Below are 27,426 nucleotides of genomic sequence, written 5' to 3' on the forward strand. Positions count from 1 at the left end.
AATCACTGCCAAATGATGAATGCTCTGAAAGAATATCTTTTCTTCTTCTTTATCGGCTTATGTCTTTCCTTTTTTTTTTTTTTTTTAGTACAATAAGAATTTTTATTACTAATTCCTGAAGGATTTTTTTAAACTCTAATTTCTTTTTTATATCATTAAAAAGACCTTCTATCGGTTCAGTAAAATAATTTACAACATGATTTTTTTGGCTTTTTATAGTTACCTGGATGCATTCCTTTTGCCTCGTAATCCACATAGCTAATTCTTCAACTGTTTTTGTGTTGTTCATTTATTTGATTTTAATAAACCTTGCTAATCAACAATCAGAGAGACATTTATTTTGGAGGATCCTTTCAGTTGTGGTAGCAAAGTCTGAAATAAACAGGAAAGACAGATACAATGTCCTAAAATTTTCATAGTAGAGTTTATAAGTGAAAAGAATCCATATAGGTTATCTTGTCTAGGGCCAGTATAAATGATGGTTTCATTAATCATTGAATCAGATGAAGCAATTATAAATTATTTTTGCTTTGTTCTAAAGATTGTAATTTCAGGCCACTTCATTGTTTTCTCTGAGCAGTTTTTATTGTAAAGTTGAGTTTCCTTTATTATTCAAATTATCACTAAGGTTAAGATAATCACATAGGAGTTAAAATAAGTTTTGTCCTTTTCCCCTGAAAATAATGGTGAACTTATTGTCTACAGTACAAATATTAAGCAGAAATGACTTGTTTAAATCATAGCAGTAATTACATTTGGAAGATATAATTACTTGATTTTCTAGTGGTGTGAAATATTTTTTTAAAAATTGTGCTTGTAACAAATGTTATAGAATTGTAACACTATAGGGAGTATAGAGTTATATTCATTAGCTCTCCTCAAGAGATTGAAGCACAATAATTTTCATGTAACAAATCTTATCCAAGTGCTGCTAATCTGTTGTGCAAATAATGAAACTATTTGGTTACCTAGCTATTTGCAAATCACGGTAATCTTTGAAACATAGTCTTGTTCATTTGTATTAAAGTTTGGGTATTGTGGGTTAATACTTTAGAACAAAATCCATGAACTCAGCTCTATTAGACAGCAAACTGTTTGGACTCATTAGTTTTTGTATGTATCATTAGTAGAATAAATTTTGAAGGGGTAATTTACTACCAGTAACTAAGGGGGATAATTATATCATCTGTATCATTTCACTTGAACACCATGGTTGTTGTTTTTTGTAGAAATCTTGGTTGCAATTTAATCAGTGAACTGAGCTTCGGAACATTTCAGGCGTGGCATGGAATGCAATTTTTACACAAGGTGTAAGTTAAATAGATGAACACATAAAAAGCTATGTGTAAAAGCATCATTCAGTTATCAGTTAACTAGGTATCAGCTCATTATGAACTCTGAATAGCATATCTTAAGATCTATCCAATTTTTCTTTTTTAATTTTTTTTAAAGTTATATTTATATTTCACAGAAAGGATCCATCCATTTTTTTCAGGTGAGGAAACTAAGGTACAAAGAGGCCAGGAGACTTGTGTAACTTCCATATGACATGCTCTGCTTTCCCTAGAAATGATCTTTGGAATGGGTGATAAAAGATGTCAAGCAAGTAATGCTCAAATTAGCATTGTCTTGGGAGCCCCAACAATGCTGCTTTGATATGTGAATTGTCCTTGAAATCCTACGTTTGAATATGACTTTGATTGCTACTCATGTACAGAGTTTCTAACCGCTGAAATGTATACAGCATATAGCCACAAAGGAGGAAGCGTAACACAAAGTCCTCCAGGGTGCAAAAGGGGAAGGATGTTTTCTCGGAGTCAGTTTCTTTTAGTTTTATTTATTTATTTATTTATTTTTTGGTAGAGACAGAGTCTTACTTTATTGCCCTCGGTAGAGTGCTGTGGTGTCACGCTGCTCACAGCAACCTCCAACTCCTGAGTTTAGGTGATTGTCTAGCCTCAGCCTCCCAAGTAGCTGAGATGACAGGCACACGCCACAAGGCCTGGCTCTTTATTTTTGTTGCAGTTTGGCGAGGGCTGGGTTTGAACCCGCCACCCTTGGTATATGGGGCCGGTGCCCTATGCACTGAGCCAGTGGTGCCACCCAGAGTCAGTTTCTTTTAAATGGTAAACCAGGGTGGCGCCTGTGGCTCAAAGGAGTAGGGCGCCGGTCCCATATGCCGGAGGTGGCGGGTTCAAACCAAGCCCCCGGCCAAAAAACCTGCCAAAATAATAATAATAATAATAAATAAATGGTAAAGCAGAAAGAATTCCAGAAAATCTGCCATAGGGCACTTCTCTCCCTGTCACCCCAAACCTTATTTTTTTAAAAAAATACATACCTATGAAGAATGATCTGTGGGCATCTTTGCACTGTGGGGGAAAATGGTGTTCATGTTAAGCTATAGTGCAAAAAATGTTCAGAAAGAAAATACATTACTTTAGCCTAATTCCATATACTTGCTTTCCTGACTACCCTTCAACAAGTAATGTAGAGGGGCCAGGCACAGTAGCTCACACCTGTAGTCCTCACACTCTAGGAGGCTGAGGCAGGTGGATTTCTTGAGCTCAGGAGTCCGAGACTAGCTTGAGCAAGAATGAGACCCTGTCTCTAAAAAAGAAAAAAATAGCCAGGGGTTGTGGTGGACACCTGTAGTCCCAGCTACTTGGGAGGCTGAGGAAAGAGGATCACTTGAGACCAAGTATTTGAGGTTGCTATGAGCTGTCTTACTATGGCACTCTACAAAGGGCAACAAAGCAAGACTTTGTCTCAAAAAAAAAAAGAAAAAAGCTATGTAGGTTTTATTTTCTTTCAGCTCAAAATTCAATAATTTCTCTGTGACACAAGCAGATCATGGTAGGTATATATGATCTATGGCCTGAAGGAAATTTCAGACTCAAGGTGAAGATCTTCTTCTAAACTTGACTTTGGAAAAGACTGTCCACCTGTCTTGAGGTTTGGAAGTCTAATTTCACACCATTCATTTTGGGTTAGAGGGAGGGGTTTAGGGTGTGTGTGGAACTGATTAACAGTTTCTACAGAGGCTAGTCTTATAGGGACCTCTTCTCTTCCCTTGTTAATTTACTGATGCCTTGCATAGAGGAAGAACACAAGGGTCTGTTTTTCTTTTGCCCTCACACCAAAGAACCAGATTCATTAGATCCCTCCACCAAGAGATTTAGATGGCATCAGTACAAATGTCTTGAACTCACCACCTTCACTGAACATTGTCAACAGAAGAGAAGGCAAACTCTGTAAAATAATTTGAAGAGGTCTATTCTAAGAACTGAATTTGAGGACCATGGCCTGGACCCATGCCCAAGAAACCTTGAGCAACTGGACTTGAAAGAAAATATTACCATGAGAATGTGACCACCTCTCACTCCCTACCATAGGAATGTGACCACCTCTCACCCCCTATTGTGAGAATGTGACCTTTTGTAACTGTTCCAGGAGATAGCCCCGAGCTGGAGCAAATGTTTACTATTAAGCAAATATTTGACTGTTAGTCTTGTCTTAAGACAGTTGAATAATGAACCAGAGTTCTTCTTATCTGGAAAGCCCCTGCTATGTCTGCTCTCCCTTCTACTTTGTTGTTAAAGCCCCTGCTATGTCTGCTACTCCTGCCTACTTTGTGGTTTTTGCCTTTATAAGCTTGTAAAATCCGTGGTTGGGGCCTAACTCCTCGGCTTCTGAGAGGGTCACGGGTTAGGCCCCAGCATGCTGGAATAAAAATAAAAAAAAACCTCATGCTGATTGCATCAAGAGTCGTCTCTTGCAGTTGATTGGGGGTCGTGTCAGCCCAGGACAGAGTGGGGGTCTTGTCCCAAGTCTTTCAGACTCAATTCAGGGAGACAGGAATTGCATGTAAAGTCATAAATCAATATAAGGCAGGGTGTAAGTTGGTTTGGCCTAAAAAGGTGGGACATCTCAAAATGGAGGTTTACAGGTTATAGGTGGGTTTTAAAACTCTTTGATTTGTAATTGGTTAAAGAAATGAAGCTTTGTCTAAAGCAGGCATCCTCAAACTTTTTAAACAGGAGGCCAATTCACTGTCCCTCAGACCGCTGGAGGGCCAGACTATAGGTCAAAAAAAAAAAATCTATGAACAAATTCCTATGCACACTGCACAAACTTTATTTTGAAGTAAAAATACAAAACAGGAGCAAATACAATCACATGGCCTCATGTGGCCCGCGGGCCGCAGGTTGAGGACCCTGGGTCTAAAGGCTTGGGATCCTTTAAGTTAAGGACATCTGTTAATTAGAGACAACAGGTCTGACAAATACCTAGAGTCCAGTGAACTGTTAAGTAAGCAGAGGACCTACAGGTTTGTCCTCTATAGCCTCAGGCCTGTTAAGGAGTCTCCCAGAAGGGAGGGGGCTTGATGAGGCATTTCTGACTTCCCCTCTTAGCGCTAGCAACTCAGCCCTTTGGCCAAGAGGGGGGTCCAATTAGTCAGCTGGAGGGGGGAGCCTTAAGATTTTATTTTTAGTTATTATTATTTTTTTTTTTGAGACAGAATCTTAGTCACCCCCTGGTAGAGTGCTCTGGTGTCATCTCATCTCCGCTTACACCTTTCACTGGCGACCAATATAACAGAGTAAGAGTTTGACCGTCGATGCTGCCTCTGGCGGATCTCGGCCAAAAGGGGAGTCGTGAACTAAAATAAAATCTTACAAACCACAGCTCCTTAGAAGGCCTCACCTGCCGCAGCCGAGCCGGGCACGCGGGTTCACGGTTGAACGGAGCTCCCGGAAGCCCCGCCCCCGCCGCCGGCGCGCGCGCCCCCCACCTCCGCCCCGCGCGCTGCTGCGCTCGGCCCTCCCCTCCCTCTCCCGCCCTCCGCCTTTGTCGCGCCTGAGGTTGCGGGTCAGCAAGAGCCTCCAGCGTGAGCGTGCGGCTGCAGCCCCGGCCACCCAGCCCTCTGCCCCTCTTTTCTGCCTGTCTGCCTCTCCTCCCTGTCGCCGTCTCTTCCTCCCGCGCTCTCGGTCTGTGAATCTCGACCTTCATTTCTTCCACCCCGCCCTGCCCGGTCCCTCGCGTGCCCAGTCACCAGGCCGTGGGCCCTGCAACGCCTCCTCCCCTCCCCCAACCGCCACCCCCTCCCCGCAGGCCACACGGGGGCCGCAGCTGGGCCTGCTTGGCCTGGAGCCCGTCTCAGCGCCGACACTTCTCCAGGCCAGCGAGCCTCCCACCCGCCGAGCAAAATGGGAAATGAGGCAAGTTATTCTTTGGAAATGTGCTCAAAGTTTGGTGCAGATGAAATTAAAACGTTAGGAAAAAGATTTAAGAAGCTTGATTTGGGCAGTTTTGGTTCTTTGAGTGTGGAAGAGTTCATGTCTCTGCCTGAGTTACAACAGAATTCTTTAGTACAGCGAGTAATAGAGAGATTCGACACAGATGGGAATGGAGAAGTAGATTTCAAAGAATTTATCCAGGGAGTCTCTCAGTTCAGTGTCAAAGGAGATAAGCAGCAGAAGTTAAGGTTTGCTTTTCCTAACTATGACATGGATAAGGATGGCTATATTTCCAATGGGGAACTCTTCCAGGTGTTGAAGATGATGGTGGGGAACAATCTGAAAGATACACAGTTACAGCAAATCGTAGACAAAACCATAATAAATGCAGATAAGGATGGAGATGGAAGAATATCCTTTGAAGAATTCTGTGCTGTTGTAGGTGGCCTAGACATCCACAAAGAGATGGTGGTAGATGTGTGACTCTTTTTAAAGAGTACCACCCAACACTTTTGCTTTCTCATCCATCTCTGAAGATCTGCTCAAGATGCCCAGCAATGCTCTCTGTGTATTTAAATGGAAGTATTTTTCTCTGTGAAGCCACGTTTTCCAACATGAGCCTCATGAAGCCAACCAAGTGTTATTGAACTCTTACTCTCTGAATGACTCAGTGTAGCACTTTAAAGTCTGAAGAACAGCAACATGAAAAGAGCATATCAATGTGGTGGAGAAAGGGAAGGGGTTGGCTTTTTAATTTATTTTTCTTCATGTTTTATAACAAGAAAGTATATATACATATGTAAATATTTATATGTAGATATATGTAGCTTTCTAGTGTGTAGTAGGTTGGCTTTAATTTAATATACTTTGATTCAGAAACAAAATAGAGTAAAAGTGCCAAGCAGAACATAAAACATCCTTACTTTTATTTCACACAGTTTTTTTTTGTTTGTTTGTTTGTGTTTTTATTTCACACAGTTTTATATATAGATAGGAGATTGTACAATTTGAGCCCGGTGTTAGGCCAGCTGTTTTCCTTTTCCTGTGCTTTCTCCTTTGAGAGATTGACAAAGCATTTGTTAATGTCTTATTATTTACCTTAATTACATTTTTGTAACAAAGGAGTCTGTAACTTTATTTATACTTAAGAATATATTTCCAGGGACTACATCTCACTGCTGAGCAGCTTTTAATATGCCTCTCCTTGAGGAGAAAGTATAGTTCAGTGCTACTGCCAAGAGCTAGTTCTTGTGTGCATGTGATAACTGCACAATGCATATGGCTGCTTCATTCTGTTACTTTACATCTAGGAGTCATTGCATTTATTGAATGTCCCTGAGTAAGTGTAAGTTACCAGTTGTGATTTTGTACATAAAGGCCAGAAGCTAGCTTAGGCAGTCATGATTTATTATATGCATTACTTAATGAAGAATACCTGAAATAATCGTGTAACTGCTTTGGATATCCATCTGTTTCATTAAATGGATAATTTGTCATTAAACTTGTGTTTGAACCATGAATTTCCCTTTATGTTTCAAAAGACTTGCAGCAAATAAAAACTGGGGACATTTAATGTGCATATATGTACTAAACACCCATATATATTTGTGATTAAAATGGGAGAAATCTTGCTAATTATATGTCACAGAAGAGCAAAATGCTATTCAAATTTGTACCTCTCTTTACTGTAAGGCATAGAGAATGCATAACGGTTTTCCTTGATTTGCCCATATAATTGGTAATGGGTAATAACTTAATAGATGTGTGTGATATAAAAGTAGTATATCCTGTTCTACCACTTGATGTTATCCCTTCCCTTTTCTGCAAAGGTACTATTGGCTGGAAGAAAAACATTTTGGTTAGCTTCGTATGACAGTATTTCCTGATATAGTTTTTCTATAAAAACTGGTTTTATAATAATGAGTGGAAAAGGGCAGGTTGAATCGAGTTGACTGAATCTTTTTTTTTTTTTTTGGTAGAGACAGAGTCTCACTTTATCACCCTGGTAGAGTGCCATGGCGTCACACAGTTCACAGTAACCTCCAACTCCTGGGCTTAAGTGATTCTCTTGCCTCAGCCTCCCAAGTAGCTGGGACTATAGGCGCCCACCACAATGCCCAGCTATTTTTTTTGTTATTGCAGTTTGGCTGGGGCCAGGTTTGAACCCGCCATCCTTGCCATATGGGCGCCCTACCAGCTGAGCCACAGGCGCCACCCAGAGGTGACTGAATCTTACGCTGAGCGCACCTCCTGCCATGGCTGTTCCTTCAACTGAGTGCTGCACATCATGGGCTCTGCCTGTGAGAGAAAAATCCCGGTGCTTGGTGTCCTTGCATGACATGGAATTTTGCATGTAGATCAATTTAAAATGTACCTCTTGTTTACATAATTTGCATAATTTTAAAAGACAATGTTGCCAAACTTTGGAAATGTTAATATTCAAACTGAAAATCTCCACTTCATGTAACATCTTCCTCTGGTTTATAATCCCAGCCAGTGGTTTAATCTGTTCCAGTGTCAACTGCCCTGTGCTCTGCTTCAAGGGGGAAACTAGTCTTTTGTGAATTTTTTGTACATTAGTATTTGTTACAAATATTTTAGCAAATGCTTTCTATTTCCCTTGCTTGTGCATATCTTGGCTGGCGTTACAGAAAAATAGTGCAGACATTATTTCCTTACTGGGGAATGGGTTTGTTTCCTTTTCTTTTTTTTTGGTTTTGGCCGGGGGTAGGTTTGAACCCGCCACCTCCGGCATATGGGACCGGCGCCCTACTCCTTGAGCCACAGGCACCGCCCCTTTTCTTTCTTTCTTTTTTTAGTTTGTGTGTGGGTTGGGTAGGGGAGGGGTGGTTTATGTTGAATGTTTAGTTTTTCTTCTGCATGGTACATCATGTTGTGGGATCTTTAGAAAAGTTCATACTGTATGAATAAGAAGACAAAATATTTGAAACTTGAAAAAAATAATCTTAAGCCAGCACGCCTGGTTTAAGTATTTTATTTTGGTTCACAATTTCTCCCTTTGGCCAAGATCTGTGCCCCCACCCCCACCCCCCGGCTTAAGATTTTATTTTGGTTCACAATTCTTCCCTTTTGGCCAAGATCCACCAGAGGCACCATTGATGGCCAGACTCTTATTTTGTCCCATCCCGAGAGCAAGACTGGATGTTCGGGCCAGGTTTGTTAGAAGGGAAGGGTGATTCACCTGGGCAGTGCAAAAGTCTGTGCTCAGGGGCAGTTAGAGAACTCTTTCAAATACAGGGGTGTAGGGTAGCTGGTAGGCAAATTCTACAGCTTGCCAAGAATGTCAGGGTCCTTTGGTGTGAATTTCTGAGGGGGTGTGGGTAACTAGACCCTTTGTGTCTTTGTCTTAGGAGGAAAGGAGGAGGAGGAGGGTGAAGGGTTTGTGTGTGGCTGTGTTAGGCTCCAACAGCTGGGATGGTATGGCCCCTGCCCTGGTTCCATCTAGGCCCTTGGTGGGACCCTCATGGCCAAGAGAACTGAAGAGCCAAAAGGACTTACATCCATGAAGTGTTTTAGGCCAGATGGGACTGGAGGTGGACAGGTACTCATGGAGGCTTTTAAACCTTCTAGACAACACGAAGGTAAAAATCAAAATGTTAAAGGCAAGGCTACAAAATTAATTGATCTGTGTTGTGCTACTGTATTTTGAGGTTTAGTTGCAGGCTTGTAACAAAAAGGCCGAGGAATTTAGAAACTTAATCACTTAAGCTAAGGAATTTAGAGACTTTTGTTGTGTCACCTTATTTTAGTCTCTTTAGTGATTTGTCCTAAGGTGGCTAATAAATTTCCTGTTACATCTCTTTTTGTATAAACCCCATCCTGAGGACAATTATGCTCAGGATGGATGTTTGGACCACATGGCCCCAAAAGGCAAAGTTTCTCATTTAGTATTTGTTTAGGCTTCTGTGTACCCATCCTTGATCTTGATCTACTTTAATCTATAGAAGTAAATGTTTTCCCTACGTCTTTGAACATATTTCCAATAGTTGAATTAAATTCTTGTCTAGTAAGCCCAATATCTTGACTTCCTCAGGGACAGTATCTACTGATTTCCAACCCCCACACCCACCCCTATGCATGGTTTCTTTGTGCCCCTTATAAATTGTGTTGAAAATTGGATATTTTAAATAATACTACGTATACTGTAACAATTCTAGAAATCAGATCCCTGCCCCCAGGGTTTGGTGTGTACTGCTGCTTATTATAGTAGTTATTATTAATTTATTTAGTGACTTTTTGGAACTAATTTGTGTTGTCATGTGTGGCCACTGAAATCTCTACTAGGGTAGGTTAGTCTGCTGATGAATGAACAGAGATTTCCTTAAAAGTCTAGAACCAGTAAGTCTCCGAGATTTTCCCAAGGGGCTTGTGTGCGTGTTAGGGCGTACCTTCAGCACTCAGCAAGATGGTTTTATAGCTCTGCCTTAGCTTTCATTGCCTGCTTTGTGCAGAACCTCAGAATCAGACATGGATGAGAGGTTAGGGACTTCTCTGATGTTTCCTGACCATGCTCACAGTCCTAAATATGTATATGACCTACCAGATTTCAAGGAATGTGACTCATGGTCTTCCAGCTTAACAAGGAAATGTTGGAGTATTTCAGAGTTCCTATGGATATCTCATTCCTAGGCCTTTTCTATTAAGTTTTGTTAGTTTGTTTGTTTGTTTTTGAGGCAGAGCCTCAAGCTGTCACCCTGGGTAGAGTGCTGTGGCATCACAGCTCACAGCAACCTCCAACCGCTGGACCCAAGCAATTCTCTTGCCTCAGCCTCCCAAGTAGCTGGGACTACAGGCGCCCGCCACAACGCCCAGCTATTTTTTGGTTGTAGTTGTCATTCTTGTTTAGCAGGCCCAGGCTGGATTTGAACCCGCCAGCTCTGGTGTATGTGGCTGGTGCCTTAGCCGCTTGAGCTGCAGGTGCCAAGCCATCTATTGGTAAAAGGTGCCAACTTTTACCCATCGCCTCATGTAGCTGCCATGTTAAGACACTTCTTATAATTGTCTTCCACAAACACCCTTTTAGGTCAAATAGAAGCAAGCCTTTCCAGGAAGGTCTTCCATGTAACAAACAGGTCAAATAATGACAGTTCATTGGAATTGTGGCTTTGAAAGAGCTCTGGCTCCATTTTGCTCCCTCTGGTACTAGAGATGTGGGCTACTTTTTGTTGTTTTTGTTTTGTCTCACTTTATTGCCCTTGGTAGAGTGCTGTGGCATCACACAGCTCACAGCAACCTCCAGCTCCTGGGCTTAGGCGATTCTCGTGAATCAGCTTCCCAAGTAGCTGGGACTACAGGTGCCCACCACAACGCCCGGTTATTTTTTTGTTGCAATTTGTCTGGGGCCGGGTTTGAACCCGTCACCCTCGATATATGGGGCTTGTGCCCTGCCCACTGAGCCACAGGTGCCACCCAGATGTGTGCTATTTTTAAGGCTACTACTGAGCTGGGAGCAAAAGATGGTCTAGGGTAAGCTAAAACAACACAAATCTCACTATTTTTTCTGAAATTTAGCCATTTTTCCTGAATAAACACTCCTTGGGTTGCTGCATTGTGACTTTGATTAAATTTCTAGAGTTCTGAAAACATTGATTCTGGACATTTTGGCCATATTTTTGTTGTTTTTATGAAGGGATGAATTTTCAGATGTCTTTACTCCACCATTTTCACTGCTGTCACCTACAACATGGTTTTGTTCCCTTTTTTTTTTTTTTTTTGAGACAGAGTCTCACTTTGTCACCCTCAGTAGAGTTCTCTGGCGTCATTGCTCGCAGCAACCTCAAACTCTCGGGCTCAAGCGATTCTCTTGTGTCAGACAAGAGTACTTGCCTCCCGAGTAGCTGGGACTACAGGTGCCCACCAGAACGCCAAGTTCTTTTTTTTTTTTTTTTAGAGGCAGGGTCTTGCTCTGACTCAAGCTGGTCTTGAACCTGTGAACCTGTGAGCTCAGGCAATCCACTCACCTTGGCCTCCCATAGTGCTAGGATTACAGGTGTGAGCAACCATGCCCAGCCTACAATATGGTTTTAAATCTCTAAAGTCTCCATGGCCATGGGCTAATTAAATATTTAATCACGGGAAGTGATTGGGAAAAGGAGTAAAAAGAGAAATGTCATTCTCAAGAGGTTCTCCCAGATGAATAGATGAAGTTTAGGAAGGTATTTTATATTTAGTTGTCACAGAATTAAGGTTAAAGTACCAGCTATTTTAAACCTTTTTTCTTCAGAGAAGATAAACACAGGCTTTGCAATCAGAACTAACTTTAAATTTCAGCTTTGCTTCTAACTAGCTTAGTGGTCTAGGACAAGTTATATAAACTCTCTGTGCCTCGGTTTCCTCATTTATAAAAGATAATATTTACCACGTAAGCTTATTGTGAGGACTAAATGTAAAATGCTGATCACAAACGACCGGCAGCCCAATAGATATTAGCTATATAATTGTTATTTTTATAATGTTCTGCAGAAGTACACTAATAATTGTTGAGTAGAATTAACCTAAAGGCAGATTTTCTTTTCTCTCTTGCTATTTCTCTCTTTTGTTTTGTTTGTTTGCTTTTAAGAATGGAAAAGAAAATCTGTTCCAGCATTTTGGAATACAAATTTGTGTCAAAATTAATTTATTCGTTTCACTGATATTTAAATAAAATGATGTTTTCAACAAACATTGATTAAATATCTAGTAAATTTCAGGCACAGGTATGACAACGTCAATAAGTTGTGGTCCCCACTCTCGAGGGGCTGACAGTCCAGGAGACTGACGAGTGCCCAGGTGATTACAAGCACAGTAACAAAGGTTGTGATGTGATACAAAACTATGAGTGCAAGTGTGTGCCAAGAATTCCCTTCTCTCAGATTTATCCCTTTTTCTTTAGCTCTAAAGCCAAGAATTTGGTCCATTTTTTTCTTAATCAGATAAATTAAACCACGGATTTAAAAAAATTTTCAAAAGATGAAAGACAAACACCTCAGATTATGGAGGGTAACTGGCATAATAAACCTGGGTAGTTCCCAAAGGAAAAGTGCTTGGCAGAGTCTTAGGATGATTTAAGGGAAAAACAGAAAATGTTTTTATTTTTTTACCTACAAGTTTCATACTAAAAAACGAATATAAACTCTTTGTGGAGTTACATGTACATTGAAATGCAGGTAATTTTAATTCAATTGCATTTTTCAGAATTCTCAATCGTAATCCTCTGACAACTGTTGAAGATTCATATCTTTATAAATTGCCAGCATTAAAATATCTGTAAGTATTGCGGTCATCTCATGAATCATGAGAGTATTTCTGCTGTTATTTTTTATTTTCATCAAAGATTAAGTATGTTGAATTTAGGCTAAAAAGTCATAATTTAAACTTTAACTGGTTATTAAAAAAAGGTTATTGGCAAAGAAAAGAGATTAAGAATGGATGTGTAATGAATGGGTAAGACAGCCAGCAGGGAAAGAGAACAGTAGTATTGAGGAATGTATATAAATATAATATATATAGATGCATGTAGGAATATCATTTATCCCAGAAAGCAAACAAGAATAGATGCTTCTATTTTAAAAATAAAAAATAAAGGGCGGTGCCTGTGGCTCAAAGGAGTGGGCGCCAGCCCCATATGCCGGAGGTGGCGGGTTCGAACCCAGCCCAGCCAAAAACTGCAAAAAAAAACACCTCCCCCCTAAAAAAAAAAATAAATAAAGTAATCCAGGGAGGTGAATCCAATAAGAAAATGGGAAGATAAATGTTAAAAAGTGTATACATTCCATTATTCGATGTCATTAATTTGATGCTGCAAATGAACATAATTACATTTCTTCAGTAAAAGCTCTGTAATCATCTTCTATGGCAAATAAACTCTTGAGCTGGCTGAAGAGTTTATATAGAAACAAAAATTGTTTATATAGAAACAAAAATTGAAGTGCTGACATGTCCTTGAAATATCTTTTTAAGTACAGAATTTTTCTATTGGGGTTAATATCTTGACTGTTCGGACTTTCTCCTTCAGAGACATGGGAACAACACAAGCCCCACTTACAACAGTCGAGAACATCCTCATGACAACTCTTGAGTTGGAAAAACTGTAAGTTATTTTTTTCTTAGCTTTATTTTCACGTAGTACTTTTTTTAGGTTTATATTTTCTTAAGTCAGTTTTTGTGAGGTATAATTTTTATGCAGTAAAATTCACTCTTTTTAGGTGCACCAATCAATGAATTTTGACAAATGTATAATTATGTAACCACCATCACATTCCCCAAATAGAATGTTTCTGGCGCCCTAAAAAAAGCCTCTCATGTTCCTCTGCAGTCGGTCCCCTCCTCCCACCATCAGCCCCTGGCAACCACAATCTGATTTACATCCCCATGGTTTTGCCTTTTCCCGACTGTCTTAGAAATGAAATCAGATGTAGTATGTAACCTTTTGTGTGAAGCTTCTTTCACTTAGCATCATTGTTCTGATATTATATTACTATTCATGTTGTATCTGTCAGTGCAGTTAGTCCTCTCCTCATTCACAGCTTCAACCAAGCACAGATGGTGAATATTTGGGGTGGGGTCGGGGGGTTGGGGGGAGAATAAACTATAAAAAATAATATGTGTTAAAATACAGTACAGCAACAATGTACATGGCATTTACACTGTATTACGTAATATTCTAAGAGTAATCTAGAGGTGATTTCAAGTATACTAGAGATTATATGCAAATAGTATAGCATTCACAGATTTTGGTATCTGCAGAGTCCTGGAACCAGTTCCCCACAGATACCAAGGGACAGTGTCGTATGGCTATATCAGCTTATCCGTTCACCAGTTTGTGAACAATTGGGTTGTTTTCAATTTTTTGGCAATTATGAAAACTGCTAAGAACACTCATACTCATGTCTTTGTGTGAACATACGTTTTCATTTCTTTCAGGTAAGTACCTAGGGTGGGACTACTGTATCACATCCTAAGGACATATTTAACTTTTTAAGAAACTGCTAACTTCTTTCCTAAAGCGGCTGTACTATTTTGTATTCCCACCAGCAATGTGAAAGTTGCAGTTGCTACAGGTATTCAGAGGATCCTTATTTCAGTTTTCTTGAAAAGTCTACTAGTAGATGTATAGTGGAATCTCATCGTGGTTTTAATTTGCATTTCTGTAATAGTTAATGCTGTTGAATATCTATTCATGTGTAAATATCTTCTGTACTGAATGATCTGTTCAAATCCGATCCTGTATTTTAATTGATATTTATCTTCTTGTTCAGTTTTAAGAGTACTTTTTATACTCTAGACACAAGTCTTTCAGGTATGTGTTTAGTAACTATCTTTTCTCTTTTCTCAGGTTGTGGTTTGCCTTTTCATCCTTTTTAAATTTTATGTATGTGTGTATGTATGTATGTATGTATGTATTTATTTATTTTTTGAGACAGGAGTCTCACACTGTCACCCTGGGTTGATTGCCATGGTGTTATAAATCATAGCAACCTCAAACTCCTGGGCTCAAAACCAGAAAACTGAAATATAAGGATCTGCTGATCCTCTTGCCTCAGCCTCCCAAGGAGCTGTGTACCCACTACCATACCCAGCTACTTTTTCAACTTTTAGTAAAGACGGGGTCTTGCTCTTGCCCAAGCTGGTTTTAAACTCCTGAGCTCAAGCGATCCACTCACCTTGTCCTCCCAGAGTGCTAGGATTACAGACATGAGCGACTCTGCCTGGCCTGTCTTTTCATGCTGTTAAAAGTATTTTAGCCCAGGTTTTGTAATTTGTAATTTGAGGTTACAGCACAGGTTTTGTAATTTGTAATTTGAGGTTACGGCAAGCTATAAAGATGCCACCACACACTAGCCTGTGTGAGTGAGACCCTGTCTCAAAAAGAAAAATAAAGGAAGAAAAGGAAAGAAAACAGTAGGTGTTGTTTAGTTTCCAAATATTTGGCGATTTTTCAGATCTTTCTGTTGGTTTCTAATTTAATTCCATTGTGATCAGAGAACACATATTGAATGACTTGAATTCTTTTGAATTTATTAAAATTTGTTTTCTGGCCCAGAATATTGTTGCACAGCTCACTGATGCTCTGTTCATGTTTTATTTTGTTTCTCCTTGTGTTTCATTTTGGGAAGTTTTAAGTTTTTGAAATAACAATTTTAATGTCCTTGCCTGCTCATTCTATCCATGTAGGTTCTGAGTTGGTTCTTATTGATTGCTTTGTTTCTTTACTATGGGTCATATTTTCTTGCTTCTTTTCATGTTTGGTAATTTTCTATTGGATCTTGGTACGTGTTGCCCCATGGATCGTGAGATGGTCCTATCTAGCTTATGCTAACAGGCAGTCTTCCTAATCTTGAGCAACATCTAATTATTTTCTGATACTTTTGGGTGGTTCTTTTCCTAGCCTCAAGTAGTTTCCTCATACACGTGCACCAATCAGTACTTTGCTGAACACTCAAGAGCTCCCTCTGTGTGTCTCCAGAGTTCATGTTCTGTGTGCCTCTTTTCTCTCTAGTACTCTGCTTTGAGACTTCTAGCCACCTTGGTTTTCCCAGACTCTCAGCTCCATTTCCTTAATCGAAGAGTCCACCAGTTTCCTTTCCTAGCACCATGACCTGGAAACTCTCTCAAAGAAGTAAGTTAGGGCAGTCACGGGCTCACTTCATTTATTTCACATCTTACGGAGATCACTGTCCTTCATTGCCTGATGTCCAGTGTCTTTAAAACTGTTGTTTTGTTTCTTTTATCTGGTATTTTGGTTGTTTCTGGCCAGGGGTGCAATGTCCCTGTTATTACATCTTGGCCAGAATCTAATAATAATCTTTAAATCTGTTTTGTTTTGATCCAGGATCCAATCAGAGATCAGGCATTGCTCGTCATGTCTCTGTTTCCTTTAGTCTAAAACATTTGTCTACTTTTTCTTGGTCATTCATGCATTGAAGAGTCTAACAGGGTTGTTTTATAAATTCTCCCACAATCCGGATTTGTCTATTTTCTCATGATTAGATGTAGGTAAAACATTTTGAGGAAGAATACTATTAATAAATAGACAATCTGTTCTTCCTACCTCATGACTTCAGATGGCCCATAATGCTAAGTTTGATCACTTGATTACAAAGTGATATCTTCTAGAGCTCTCCATTATAAAGTTATTTTTTCCATTGTTAATTAATATGTGTAAATACATTTGATCTTAGACAAAAGTCCGAGAAGAAACAATAATAAGTATAAATAATCTCCGGGGTGATGCTTTGAGATCAGTGAAGATCCTGCTTTCAAAACATCTTTTTACCCAACTGTGCATCAGTGAGGCAAGAGAATCGCTTAAGCCCAGGAGTTGGAGGTTGCTGTGATCTGTGACACCATGGCACTCTACCCAGGGCGACAGCTTGAGGCTCTGTCTTAAAAAACAAACAAACAAACCAACCAACTGTGCATCAGTGATAATCACTATCCAAATCCATTATTATTGTGTTTGCAAAATGACATTTTTCTAATTATATCATTCCTTCTACATAGCTGGCATTATTCTATTAATATTAAAGAAGAGCTGGCCCTCTTTTCCTTTTGTGAATTCATGGATTCTTCTTCTGTGAATTCATGGATTCTTCTTTATAGTAATTATGTTGTACCTGATTATCATCATTATTATTTTGAAGGCTCAAATTGTCCACATTTGGCCAATGTAATCTTCATTATTGTTCAACCCTATAAAGTGGTTTAAACTAAGCTATCATTTATGCCCAGAGTAATTTCTAATATTTACCACTCCCAACAGTAATTGAGAAAGGAATTCCAGAAGTTTGGGGCCTCCAGACTCTTCTTAGAAGTCTGCCTCCTGTGTCCTCTCAACCCAAAGTGAGACAGATTTTCTTCTTCTATCTTCTATGGGAGAAGATAATTTCTGAATGAAACTACAAATCAGTGTCACCCAATTCTAATTCCTTTTTTAAAAATTTATTATTTTAAGAGATGAGGTCTTGCTTTCTTGCCTAGGCTGGTCTCAAAGTTCTGGCTTCAAGCAATCCTCCCACCTTACTCTCCTGAGTGGCTGCAACCACGGGTGCACACCACAATGCCCAGCTAATTAAAAAAAAAATTTTTTGTAGGGGCAGGGTCTTGCAATGTTGCCCCGGCTGGTCTCAAACCCTAGCACCAAGCAATCCTCCTGCTTTAGCCTCCCCTGTAGCTGGAATTACAGGTGAAAGCTACCATACCTGGCACCTCTAATCTCTATCACGTTTACTCTAGGCATACCATAACCACTGCCGTGTTCCCCCATCTCTCTGTCTCCTTTCCTTTTGGCTTTCTGGTTCCTACCCAACAACTGACCAGGCCATATGCCTCAAGAACTCTTTTTGCCTAGCCTTGCAGTAGTTTCAACCTCCCTCTTCTACCAACTGAAGTCATCCCTTTACCATTAATTTAATTCTCTGTGTTTCCATTTACAGGATCTTACCTAGCCATATGGCCTGCTGCCTCTGCCAATTTAAAAATAATATTGAGGTTGTCTGCAAGACAGTGAAGCTACATTGTGATGCATGTATAGGAAACAGCACAGAAGATTGTTGTGAGTTTAAATTGCTTAATGATAATTTTTTTTAATTTTTATTTTGTTTTTTAAGTTTTTAATTTGAGAATTTTTAAGCTAATGATGGAATTGCTTTATTCTTGTTTATTCGTTCAGAGTTAAACTCCCTTTATTTATGAACTACTCCCTGGCTGAAAGTCAGGTTCTCAATTATTATTACATAATTTAATAATGTAACTGTTCCACATCCATAAAGGACAGAGAGGAAGGAACGGAAGGGGGAGAGTATAACATTAGCGGGCACATACTCTGTACTGTGTCTCTGCTTGGTGTTTTGCCCCCCACAAATAACTTGTCTATACAGCTCCTCAAAGTTTGTAACTGGTTTTATATCCATTAGGTCTCAAGAGCTCTTTGCCTTATAGGACAGGTATAGATCGGGTTTTGGTTCGTTTATTTTTACAAAGAGTATAAGTGATATTTGGAGCCTGAGAATTTCCAGTTGCATAAGCAGAAATTGCTACCTGGCCCTTCTAAAGAAACAGAGGGCTTTTCCATTCTTAGACTTTCCAACTCTGAACTTGCTCTAAATCTAAAGCTTTTATATCCACAGAACAAACACTCGGGTGCTTTTTTAAGTGTTTTTCTCATATTACATTTATTAGCACTAACTTCGTCAAAATGTGACTGCTTTCATGTCCAGACAATTTGAATACAGATCTCTACCCGTGATACTAAAGTTGCATACTTTCCAAAACAATTTTTCACATATTATATTATATTGTATTAGTCTCTTCTGCCCTGAAAGTAGGCAGAACAAACATTTTTAATCTTGATTTACAGATGAGTAAAAACAAGATCAGAGGCATTTAGTGCTGTAGCCTATTCTCAGACCTCCTGTCCCCGAATTTGGGTTCTCCATAGCCCATGTTCCTCATTTCTCATGATGCTTACCTACTCCTCTGACCTTTAACCACTACCACAGAAACTTTTAATTGTGGACAGGAACCCAGCTACACAATGTTACACTTGTTTTTCATGCAGTTAGAAGCTTTGGATGGTTCCACAAGTAAAGCTGGGAATTATAGAAATGAAACGAAAGCAAAGTGGGCATCTGACAAAAGTTGCTTTTTCCTTTCTGCATTTTAGGAAGTCAAGTAATGTTTATGTAAAATTGCTGTTATTCCTTAGATTTATTGAACACGCCACATAAGCATATAATCTGGAAATTAAAAACCTCTTAACCTCCATCCCAGATCCCGGCCCAAATTGAGGAAAGAACCAGAATCTACCTAGTGTTTGTTCTATGCAGAACCTCCTATTATCCGGGCTAGGATACATGAGAGCAGGGGCCAAGAAGAGGAACTGGTGGGGAGATGACAAGGCCATGTCCAGATAAGGACGTCTTAGCAATAGGATTGGGGCCTCCACATTAGCATCTCTTCTCTTGGTCCCCTCAGGGAACTGTCTTTCATCAGAGTCATCTACAAGCATGCCCCCTCTGCATCTGAGGCAGGACAGTCTGGGCTGCAGAAGGGCTGGTTCAGCCAGGAGCAGGGAGCAAGGGTCTCCCATCTTGGGCATTTACTGAGTGCTGGGCGAGTGGATTTGGGGGACCAGTGGAATAACCCCAAGTAGAGTAACTGTATGTCACATTATGGAATGTTCTGAGTAGGTAGCCACTTTTCCCAAAGATACTTTTCTCCTTTTATTATTCCATTGTATAGGTTTAAACTGGGGTTTCTTTTTTCCTCTCTAAGTGGCACTCTTCTGTTTGCTGACTCCTAATTTCTTTGACTGGGATATATGGCTGTGGATTGGCAAAAAGCCATGCCATCAGCCTTCCGTCGTCAAAAACAGTCTCTTCTTTTTTGACAGTTGAAGAAGCAAGTGTAGGAAATGCGGAGGGAGCGCTCATGAAGGTATTACAAGCCCGGAAGAAGCACACGAGCACCGAGCTGACCATTGAGCCAGAGGTATCCGCAAATAAAAATGGCGTCGGCTTGTCAGGCTTCATGAGCGACCAGATGGACTTCAATGATGAAAGCGCTGTCATTAGTGCCCTTAATTACATATTGCCTTATTTCTCAGAGGGAAATCTAGAAGATGTAGAATCGACATTATTACCATTCATTAAACTGCTTTTCTCAAATGTGCAGGAAGGAGAGAAGCCCCTAACTCATATGAAAAACAATACAAAGGCTCAGCCTCTTGAACCTGGACCCAGCAATTCAGCTTACAAAAATAAACTGAGGAAGCTCTATGTCCTGGAAAATTTGTTAGATGCAGAAATTCAAGAAAAAATCGATGAGGTTAAAAAGAAAGAAAAAACTGCCATGCTTATGCAGTCTGGCCTTTTAGGTCCCAAACTTAAACGCCAAATCTTTCCCAAAAAAGTGGCAACTGCTGAATCACAGGAAAATAACCTGACAGAGAGTGAGAGTGGAGACAGGGGGCTGAAGAAAGTGAAGCTATTCCTCAAAGGGCCCAAGCGCCTACGGAGAAAGCTCTTACAGGAGGCAAGAATCAAGAGGAAACAGGGTACCTGGCCAACAGCGAAGAAAGTGGCCGAAGAAAGAATGCTTGGGAAACCAATCCCGAGTGAAATGACCCAGTTTGACGTGGTGCAGAGGCCTCGGAAGTTTGTGGGAAGCTCCTTCCACCCCGAGCCTTCCTTCACGCAGACGCACAAGGCTGCGGTCTCTTCTGTCTTCAAACAGTATATTGGCATGCCTTCTCCTTCTGCCACCTCAGAATCCCTACCTGAGGTTAAAAAACAATCAAAAGACATGAGCGACACCATTTTTGTTTTAGAAGATGCAAATGCTAGAGTTAAAAGTATGGAAGCTGGTAAACCAATTGTACATTCTAGAAGAAAATACCGCTTTCATAAACCTCATTCCCATGTGGCCCACAGAACACCTGCGGCCAAACTAAGTCAAAAGTTTAGAAAAGAAACAGTGTTCCATGGACAGATGCCTGTCAACCGGCCTCCATTCTGTGCAGTAAGGAGCCTTATAAATTCCCCGTCACATGGGGTTTTTCCACCTTCAGAAGAGCTGAGTCCTCAGGAGAATCCTTTTCCAGAATTACTTGCTCCTTCAGAATCTGTTACAGAAATCACGACTGTATCCCCTCTAGGAAATGGTATTGAAGAAAACAGTTTTATGGAAAACACTGCTATACCTGAAGAAACTATCTCTGAAAGTACAAATGATAAGAATCCTTCCACTATAGATTCCACTGGGACTGCGTTCTTAATACCGACTGTCAAACAAATCAGTGAAACTCTGTGGGAATACCACAACACGGGCACTGACTTACCCAACATGGAAAAAAGCTTCACGTACCCATTGCTCACGTCCCCGGGTGATCAATTTGAAATGCAGCTAAACCAGCAGCTCCGATCCCTCATCCCCAACAACGACGTGAGAAGGCTCATTTCTCACGTTATCCGGACTTTGAAAATGGACTGCTCTGAGACCCATGTGCAACTGGCCTGTGCCAAGCTCATCTCTAGAACAGGTCTCCTGATGAAGCTTCTGAGTGAGCAGCAAGAAGTAAAAGTATCCAAGGCAGAATGGGATGCGGATCAGTGGAAGACTGAGAACTACATCAAGGAGAGCACAGAAGCCCAGGCTGAACAGAAAGAGCAGGAGTCAAGTGAGGTAAGGATGACTACGGGAACATGAGACCTGGACTTCTCCATCAGTTCAGGGGTGTCCAGCCTACAGCCTGTGGGCCGCATGATGATTTTGTGAGGACGTTTTTTTCACTTATATGTGATGTCAGATATCATGAAAAGTATGCACAGACACCCCCTCCTTTTTTTCTTTTTTTTTTTTTTTTTGGCTAATCAGCTTTCATTAGTATTTGTGTATTTACTCTGTGGCCTAAGACAACTCTTATTCTTCCCATGTGTGGCAGAGGAGAAAAAGGTTGGACACCCTTGGTTTAGGATATACCATGAAAGCATCCATGCAGCAAGGCCCGGGTAGACAAGTCCATATTTTATCTCGGCCATGTAATTTTGGCCATGACAGTGATCTCCCACTTTGCTCATTTAGAGAATGAAGCGACAGAACACTCATGATAAAGAAGATGTAGAACAAAATGCTCAATAGTAAGATTATGTCACACATTAGATTGGCTTTGTTCTTTAAGAACCTATAAGCTACTTACCTGGGAGGGTGGAGTTTTGAATAGTTAGATTTCATTCTTTCCATCTCTTTGGTTGTTTTTTAATTATTCTTTCCCTTTTTTAGCTCACTAAAGGAGTTCCAGGATATGGCTATAACAACAAACTCATCTTGGCGGTATCTGTGACTGTAATAGTGATGATTTTGATTATAATTTTCTGTTTTATTGAGGTAAGGACAATCATTCAGGTTTCCAGAATAAAATGCTTGATAATAGATTCAGTACTCATGAACTGAAAATCAAAGCCACTATCCCACCTACTATTACTTGACATTCCTCTTCAGTCACTACGACTAAGGTATGCATTGTTCTTTACTGTAATATATACCAAGGATTTTTTTAAAGTAACCCCTCTCCCAGGAGATCGCTATAGAACTGAAACCAAGATAACAAACCACTAGATTATTTGGAGAAATTAAGTTTAAGAAAACCAAAGTTGAAGTGATAGGAAAGTTTTTCCAACCCAAAACTGTCAATAATTTTATGTATTCACCAATCACTCTCATTCTACCACTGATTTCTTTCCTTGTTGCTGAAATGACAAGAGATGTATTATCTCCACCCTCACGGAGCTGTCATCACCCTGGGGAGAAAGGACACAGCAAGAGATAGAGGTGTCATCTTATAGATTCATTAGATTCAGGTAGCATCCTCCTTCTCCACTGTGCAAGGCATTGTCTACACAGGTTCAGTTAAAGCACCTCAGCATGCACCTGGCTATTCCAAAGTGTGTCGTATTTACAGTGGCCTGTTCCTGGAGCTTGCCTGTGTTTACCTTTTGTTCAGTAGGCCATTTCATAATGGCTTATTACTTTACCCAACATGTAGGTGCTAGCATATTAAAAGAATGGTTTAATAAGCTGACAATCATGATTTTACCCCACCATCCAACCTAATTTACCTTATTTGATTTACTTTTTCTATTGTGGCAACCCTCTGTTCTAGCCAAAGCAGCCCACACCATACCCCAGTCACATCATGCCTATCCCTGCTTTCATCTGTGCCTTTACCCATCCAGAATTCTCTTACTTAATTCTGCCCATGGAAATCCTGTGACTCTGTTAAAATTCAAGTTCGTCTTTCTTTCTGATGCCTTCTCTGAATACTCCAGCCTTCCTGGGCCTAGTCCCTCTGTGAGTTTTGTCACCATTTCTTGAAGGATATGGTGAAGCATTTTCCCTCCCCTGAGAACTTAAACATGTGGCAAACCATTTTCTTAAAGATGCTATCCAAGAAAGAACCCCAAGGTCAGGACAGAATGAAGCAGAGGAGAGCTGTGTGGACCAAGTGTCTCCTTGTCTATCAGATGGGAGCAGAACCTGGCTGATATACAGATTAAGTGGCCCTTATCTGGATGCTCAGGATCAGAAGTGTTTCAGATATCAGATTTTTTTTCAAATTTTGGAATATTTGTATTATACTTAACCAGCTGAGCATCCCTAATCTGAACATCTAAAATCCAAAATGCTCCAGTGAGCATTTCCTTTGAGTGTCATGGTGGTGCTCAGAAAGTTTCAGATCTTGGAGCATTTTGGATTTCAGGTTTTCAGATTAGGGATAATCAACCTGTTAATACAGGGACTTTGGCATCCTTGGATTTGGGTATGTTAGGCTGAGGGGAGTGGATCCTGGAATGAGTTGCCTGCAGATACCAAGGAAAGAGCCAAAGAACCATTAAACAGGATAGAATTTCTGTCTTCAGACCAGGTGCGATGGCTCATGCTTATAATCCTAAGGATTATAAGGGAGGATTATAATTGCTTGAGCTCAGGAGTTGGAGACCAGCCTGAGTGAAAGCGAGATCTCATCTCTACTAAAAGAAAAATTAGCCAGGTGTCATGGTGTGCACCTCAAGTTCCAGGTATTCTAGAGCAATGATTTTCAACACGTGTGTCATGGCAGGATCTTAGGTATGCCGTGAAAAACTTTCTAAAGGTCGTTATTAAATTATGTTCAAAAGAAGCTCAAAGCACAGTAAGTATATTCTCTTTTTACTCTTTTATTTGATCAACATAATTTAAGTGTGCTGCCAAAGTTTAACTGTAGGTTCGAGTGTGCTGTGAAAAGATTGAAAAACACTGCTCTAGAGGCTAAGACAAGAGGATCAGTTGAGCCCAGGAATTTGATGTTGCAATGAGCTATAGTGATGCCACTGTACTCTAGCCAGGGCAACGGAGTGAGACTGTCTCAGAAAAATAATTTATGTCTTCAGAAAATATATCTTTTAGCCAGACATGGTGGTGCATACCTGTAGTTCCAGCTACTAGGAACTAGTAGCTGAGGCAGGAGATGCTGCCTTGAGCATCTGAGATGCTGAGGCAGGAGGCTTACTTGAGCCCAAGAATTTGAGGCTACAGTGAGCTATGATCATACCACTATACTCTACCCCAGGTGACAGAATGAAACCCTATCTCTAATAAAAAACTATAGATAGCTGGCTCGGCACCTGTAGCTCAAGCGGCTAGGGCACCAGCCACATACAGGAGAGCTGGGGGTTGGGGGTGGGAGTGGGTGGGAGGAGGTTCGAATCCAGCCCAGGCTCGCCAACCAACAATGACAACTATAACCAAAAAATAGCCAGGCATTGTGGTGGGCACCTGTAGTCCCAGCTACTTGGGAGGCTGAGGCAAGAGTTTGAGGTTCCCACAAAACTTAAGCCGAAGAGTTTGAGGATGCTGTGAGCTGTGACGCCACAGTACTCTACCCAGGGTGACACCTTTTGTTTTGTCTCAAAAAAAAAAAAAAAAGAAAAGGAAAGATAGATAAATAGAAGTTATCTCACTGGGTAGGTAAGACTTAAAAGGAATGAATAAAGATTTGGAGATACTGGTCATTATGATGGATAATCATGATTGTTTTCTTCCAAAACAGATTTATTCTCATAGAAGAGCAGCAAGGACAGATGTAGAATCAGGCTCAGTCCCAAGGAGGTAAATATTGGTCTGGCGATTTAAATTAGAATTTTAGAACTGGAGAACTTAGAACTCATCTATTTCAATCCTTTCGTTTTATAGTGAGGAAACTGCCAGAGGCAGGAAGAATACTTACCTGCCTTAGTGCTTTGCCTGGATCCAGCAAAATTAGCTCCCCAGACAAAGCTGAGTTGGACAGGAGTGGCAAGGACGAGTCTGCTGCCACCAGTCCTTCAAGGGAAGGCAGGGGCGGGGGTTGTAGTTGTGCCTGTTCCTTCCGGTGGTGGCATCGGGCCAGCCAGAGGCCTTTTTGGAAGCTCTGGGGAAGGGGCAAGGGAGCTAGTCTCCTTCAAGGCTCCTTCAAGAATATATGACTCCTTCCTCTAGAGTGGCAGGAAAACCTACCTTCTCATTCTACTTGCTTTGGGGTCTCCATTCTCTATTTATCCAAACGTCAGAGAATTTTAACTAGAAGAGACCTTAAATAATACTTTGCCTCTTCCTTTTATAAGCAGAAAACGGAGACAGAGAAAAAGAAATTACGTTGCTCCATGGTCCCAGAGCTAGTGTCAGAAAGAGGGTGGCCCCTTTCCAGCTGGGGACTTCTCCATTGATTATTCTCTACTTGGGCTGTGAGTCACATTTTATACCACAATTCAATACACACATGCTGTGTAGACATGAGTAGATGTGGAAACAGTGCACTCTGATTTTTTGTCTTTCTGCTCATATTCAAAAAGGATATTTTGTCCTTTAAACTGATTTTACAACTACTCAGTGACAGCCTGCAGTATGAAAATAATTTTTGTAGCTGGACCCCGGCATTTGCTTGACAGGACTCGCCTGATAGGATACAGCTTCTAGGAGAATAGAAGCACTTTATCCTTCACCCACCAGCAAACGCTATCTGTGGTACTAGGTTTGAAAGGGACTGATGTAAAATGCTTCTGGAGAGTGAAATACTTCTGGCCTGTGTGTTTGTACAGTTTGTTCACTGTACAAGGGAACTTGGCCAATGGGGTAAGTGGGGCTGAAAATCCTCCCTGTACCTCCCACCAAGCCATGCGCAAAGGTTCCCCCAGTGACACTATGGGGCCCTCTTAAACAGACGTGGAGAGCTTCTGGAAGTCTCTCCATGAAATGATTTTCAGGATTCCAGGTCCATAATGATGTTGCCCACTGTGATTATGGACCGAACCACAGATTTAGTCCCACTAAAACGAGAGGTGTACATCGTGGGAGACCTGGGAAATGGCAGGAATCACTAATTGTCTCGTGTGTATTTTTTCCCAAGGGGCTTTTTTGAATTTCTGCATAGGAGATGCTCATCGCAGAGTGAAAGCCAGGTAAATTTGAGGAAGATTCAGTGCTGTGGCCAGAGAAAACAGGAGAAATGCAGAATTAATACCTGCCTTTCTCTTTTCTAGGAGGGCTTTTTCTGGTTAAGGTGTCCACTTTGGCTGAGGGATATGTACAGACCTCTCAATGCCACACGCAAGAAAAACATGGCCCAGAAGCTTCACGACAAGGAGTCTTCTGATGAGGAAGAGATTTACAAGAAGGATGCAGGGTAAATGACTGGGAACAATTTAAAATCTCATCCACAGTGGTCGGGCATGGTGGCTCACGCCTGTAATCCTAGCACTCTGGGAAGTTGAGGCAGGACGATTGCTTGAGCTCAGAGTTCAAAGCCATCCTGAGCTCTACTGAAAAATAGAAAAATTAACCAAGTGTTGTGGCAGGTGCCTGTAGTCCAAGCTACTTGGGAGGCTGAGGCAGAAGAATCATTTGGACCCCATAGTTTGAGGTTACTATGAGCTGTTCACAACATCTAGCCAGGCCAGACTCCATCTCAACAAAAAATCTTATCTAAAATGAGGGGATAATGAGACGTTTAATTGCTCCTTTTTTTTTTATTTTTATTAAACCATAGCTGTGTACATTAGTATGATCGTGGGGCACCATACACTTGGTTCATAGATCGTTTGACACATTTTCATCACATTAGTTAACATAGCTTTTGTAGCATTTTCTTATTTTGCTAAGACCTTTACATTCCACATTTACTAGGATTCACATATACCCTTGTAAGATGCACCGCAGGTGTAATCAAATTAATCCCCCTCCTTCCCCCTCCCTCCCCCCTTTCCCTTTCACATGAAAGCTATAACCCAGTTAATTGCTCCTTTTAAGAGTAAAAGCCTTGCCATTGTCTTCCTATTCCAGGGAGCCCCTATCAACAGCAACACCTGTGGATTCCGCTGCTGAAGGTGGTGAGGAAAGTGAGACCGCGCCAGAGGGGGAGGACTAAGAGTGATCCAGCCTGCCTAAGGCCACCTGCAAACTGTATTTTCTAATGTTGGCATCTCCGCATTGCTTGTAAGATACTTATTTTTCACACACAACAAATGTATACAATCTATTGTCAATTCCAGCCAGCTTGTAAGAAACTTAAACGTTAATAGTTAAATATTTATACACGCAAAACAAGGGCCAGAGAAAAGAAAAGCGGAACTGAAGCCAGAGACTGTCAAGCTGGCCAACACCTCCACAAGCGGCA

At 40.8% G+C, this 27,426-nt stretch overlaps 2 protein-coding genes across 7 annotated transcripts; both read left to right on the top strand.

Moving 5' to 3' along the window:
* Positions 1 to 1,235: 1,235 nt before the first annotated feature.
* On the top strand, positions 1,236 to 27,230 carry LOC128583472 (leucine-rich repeat-containing protein 37A2-like). 6 transcript variants are annotated; one of them, XM_053587668.1, is made up of 10 exons: positions 1,236 to 1,310; positions 12,435 to 12,506; positions 13,255 to 13,329; positions 17,675 to 17,793; positions 19,633 to 21,422; positions 22,020 to 22,124; positions 24,826 to 24,884; positions 26,161 to 26,212; positions 26,294 to 26,436; positions 27,093 to 27,230. In XM_053587668.1, exons 1-10 carry the CDS (start codon positions 1,291 to 1,293, stop codon positions 27,175 to 27,177), a joined length of 2,520 nt encoding a protein of 839 aa, XP_053443643.1. In that variant the 5' UTR covers positions 1,236 to 1,290; the 3' UTR covers positions 27,178 to 27,230. The 6 variants fall into 6 exon arrangements, with proteins under 6 accessions (XP_053443643.1, XP_053443647.1, XP_053443642.1 ...); XM_053587667.1 differs by lacking the exon at positions 1,236 to 1,310 and adding an exon at positions 8,345 to 8,415; XM_053587669.1 differs by lacking the exons at positions 1,236 to 1,310; positions 12,435 to 12,506 and adding an exon at positions 15,739 to 15,858 and having other exon boundaries at positions 13,253 to 13,329.
* LOC128583496 (calcineurin subunit B type 1-like) lies at positions 5,211 to 5,980 on the top strand. Its single transcript, XM_053587698.1, has one exon. The coding sequence runs from the start codon at positions 5,211 to 5,213 to the stop codon at positions 5,721 to 5,723; it is 513 nt and encodes a 170-aa protein (XP_053443673.1). The 3' UTR covers positions 5,724 to 5,980.
* Positions 27,231 to 27,426: the final 196 nt, after the last annotated feature.

This window comes from Nycticebus coucang, chromosome 4 (genome assembly GCF_027406575.1).
Source record: "Nycticebus coucang isolate mNycCou1 chromosome 4, mNycCou1.pri, whole genome shotgun sequence".
Taxonomy (NCBI): domain Eukaryota; kingdom Metazoa; phylum Chordata; class Mammalia; order Primates; family Lorisidae; genus Nycticebus; species Nycticebus coucang.

Coding starts and splice junctions, on each gene's coding strand:
- LOC128583472 (XM_053587667.1), top strand. CDS start 8,360: ATGGCCAGACTCTTATTTTGTCCCATCCCGAGAGCAAGACTGGATGTT. Junction 22,125..24,825: donor TAATTTTCTGTTTTATTGAG/GTAAGGACAATC, acceptor CTTCCAAAACAG/ATTTATTCTCATAGAAGAGC. Junction 26,213..26,293: donor CATCGCAGAGTGAAAGCCAG/GTAAATTTGAGG, acceptor TCTCTTTTCTAG/GAGGGCTTTTTCTGGTTAAG.
- LOC128583496 (XM_053587698.1), top strand. CDS start 5,211: ATGGGAAATGAGGCAAGTTATTCTTTGGAAATGTGCTCAAAGTTTGGT.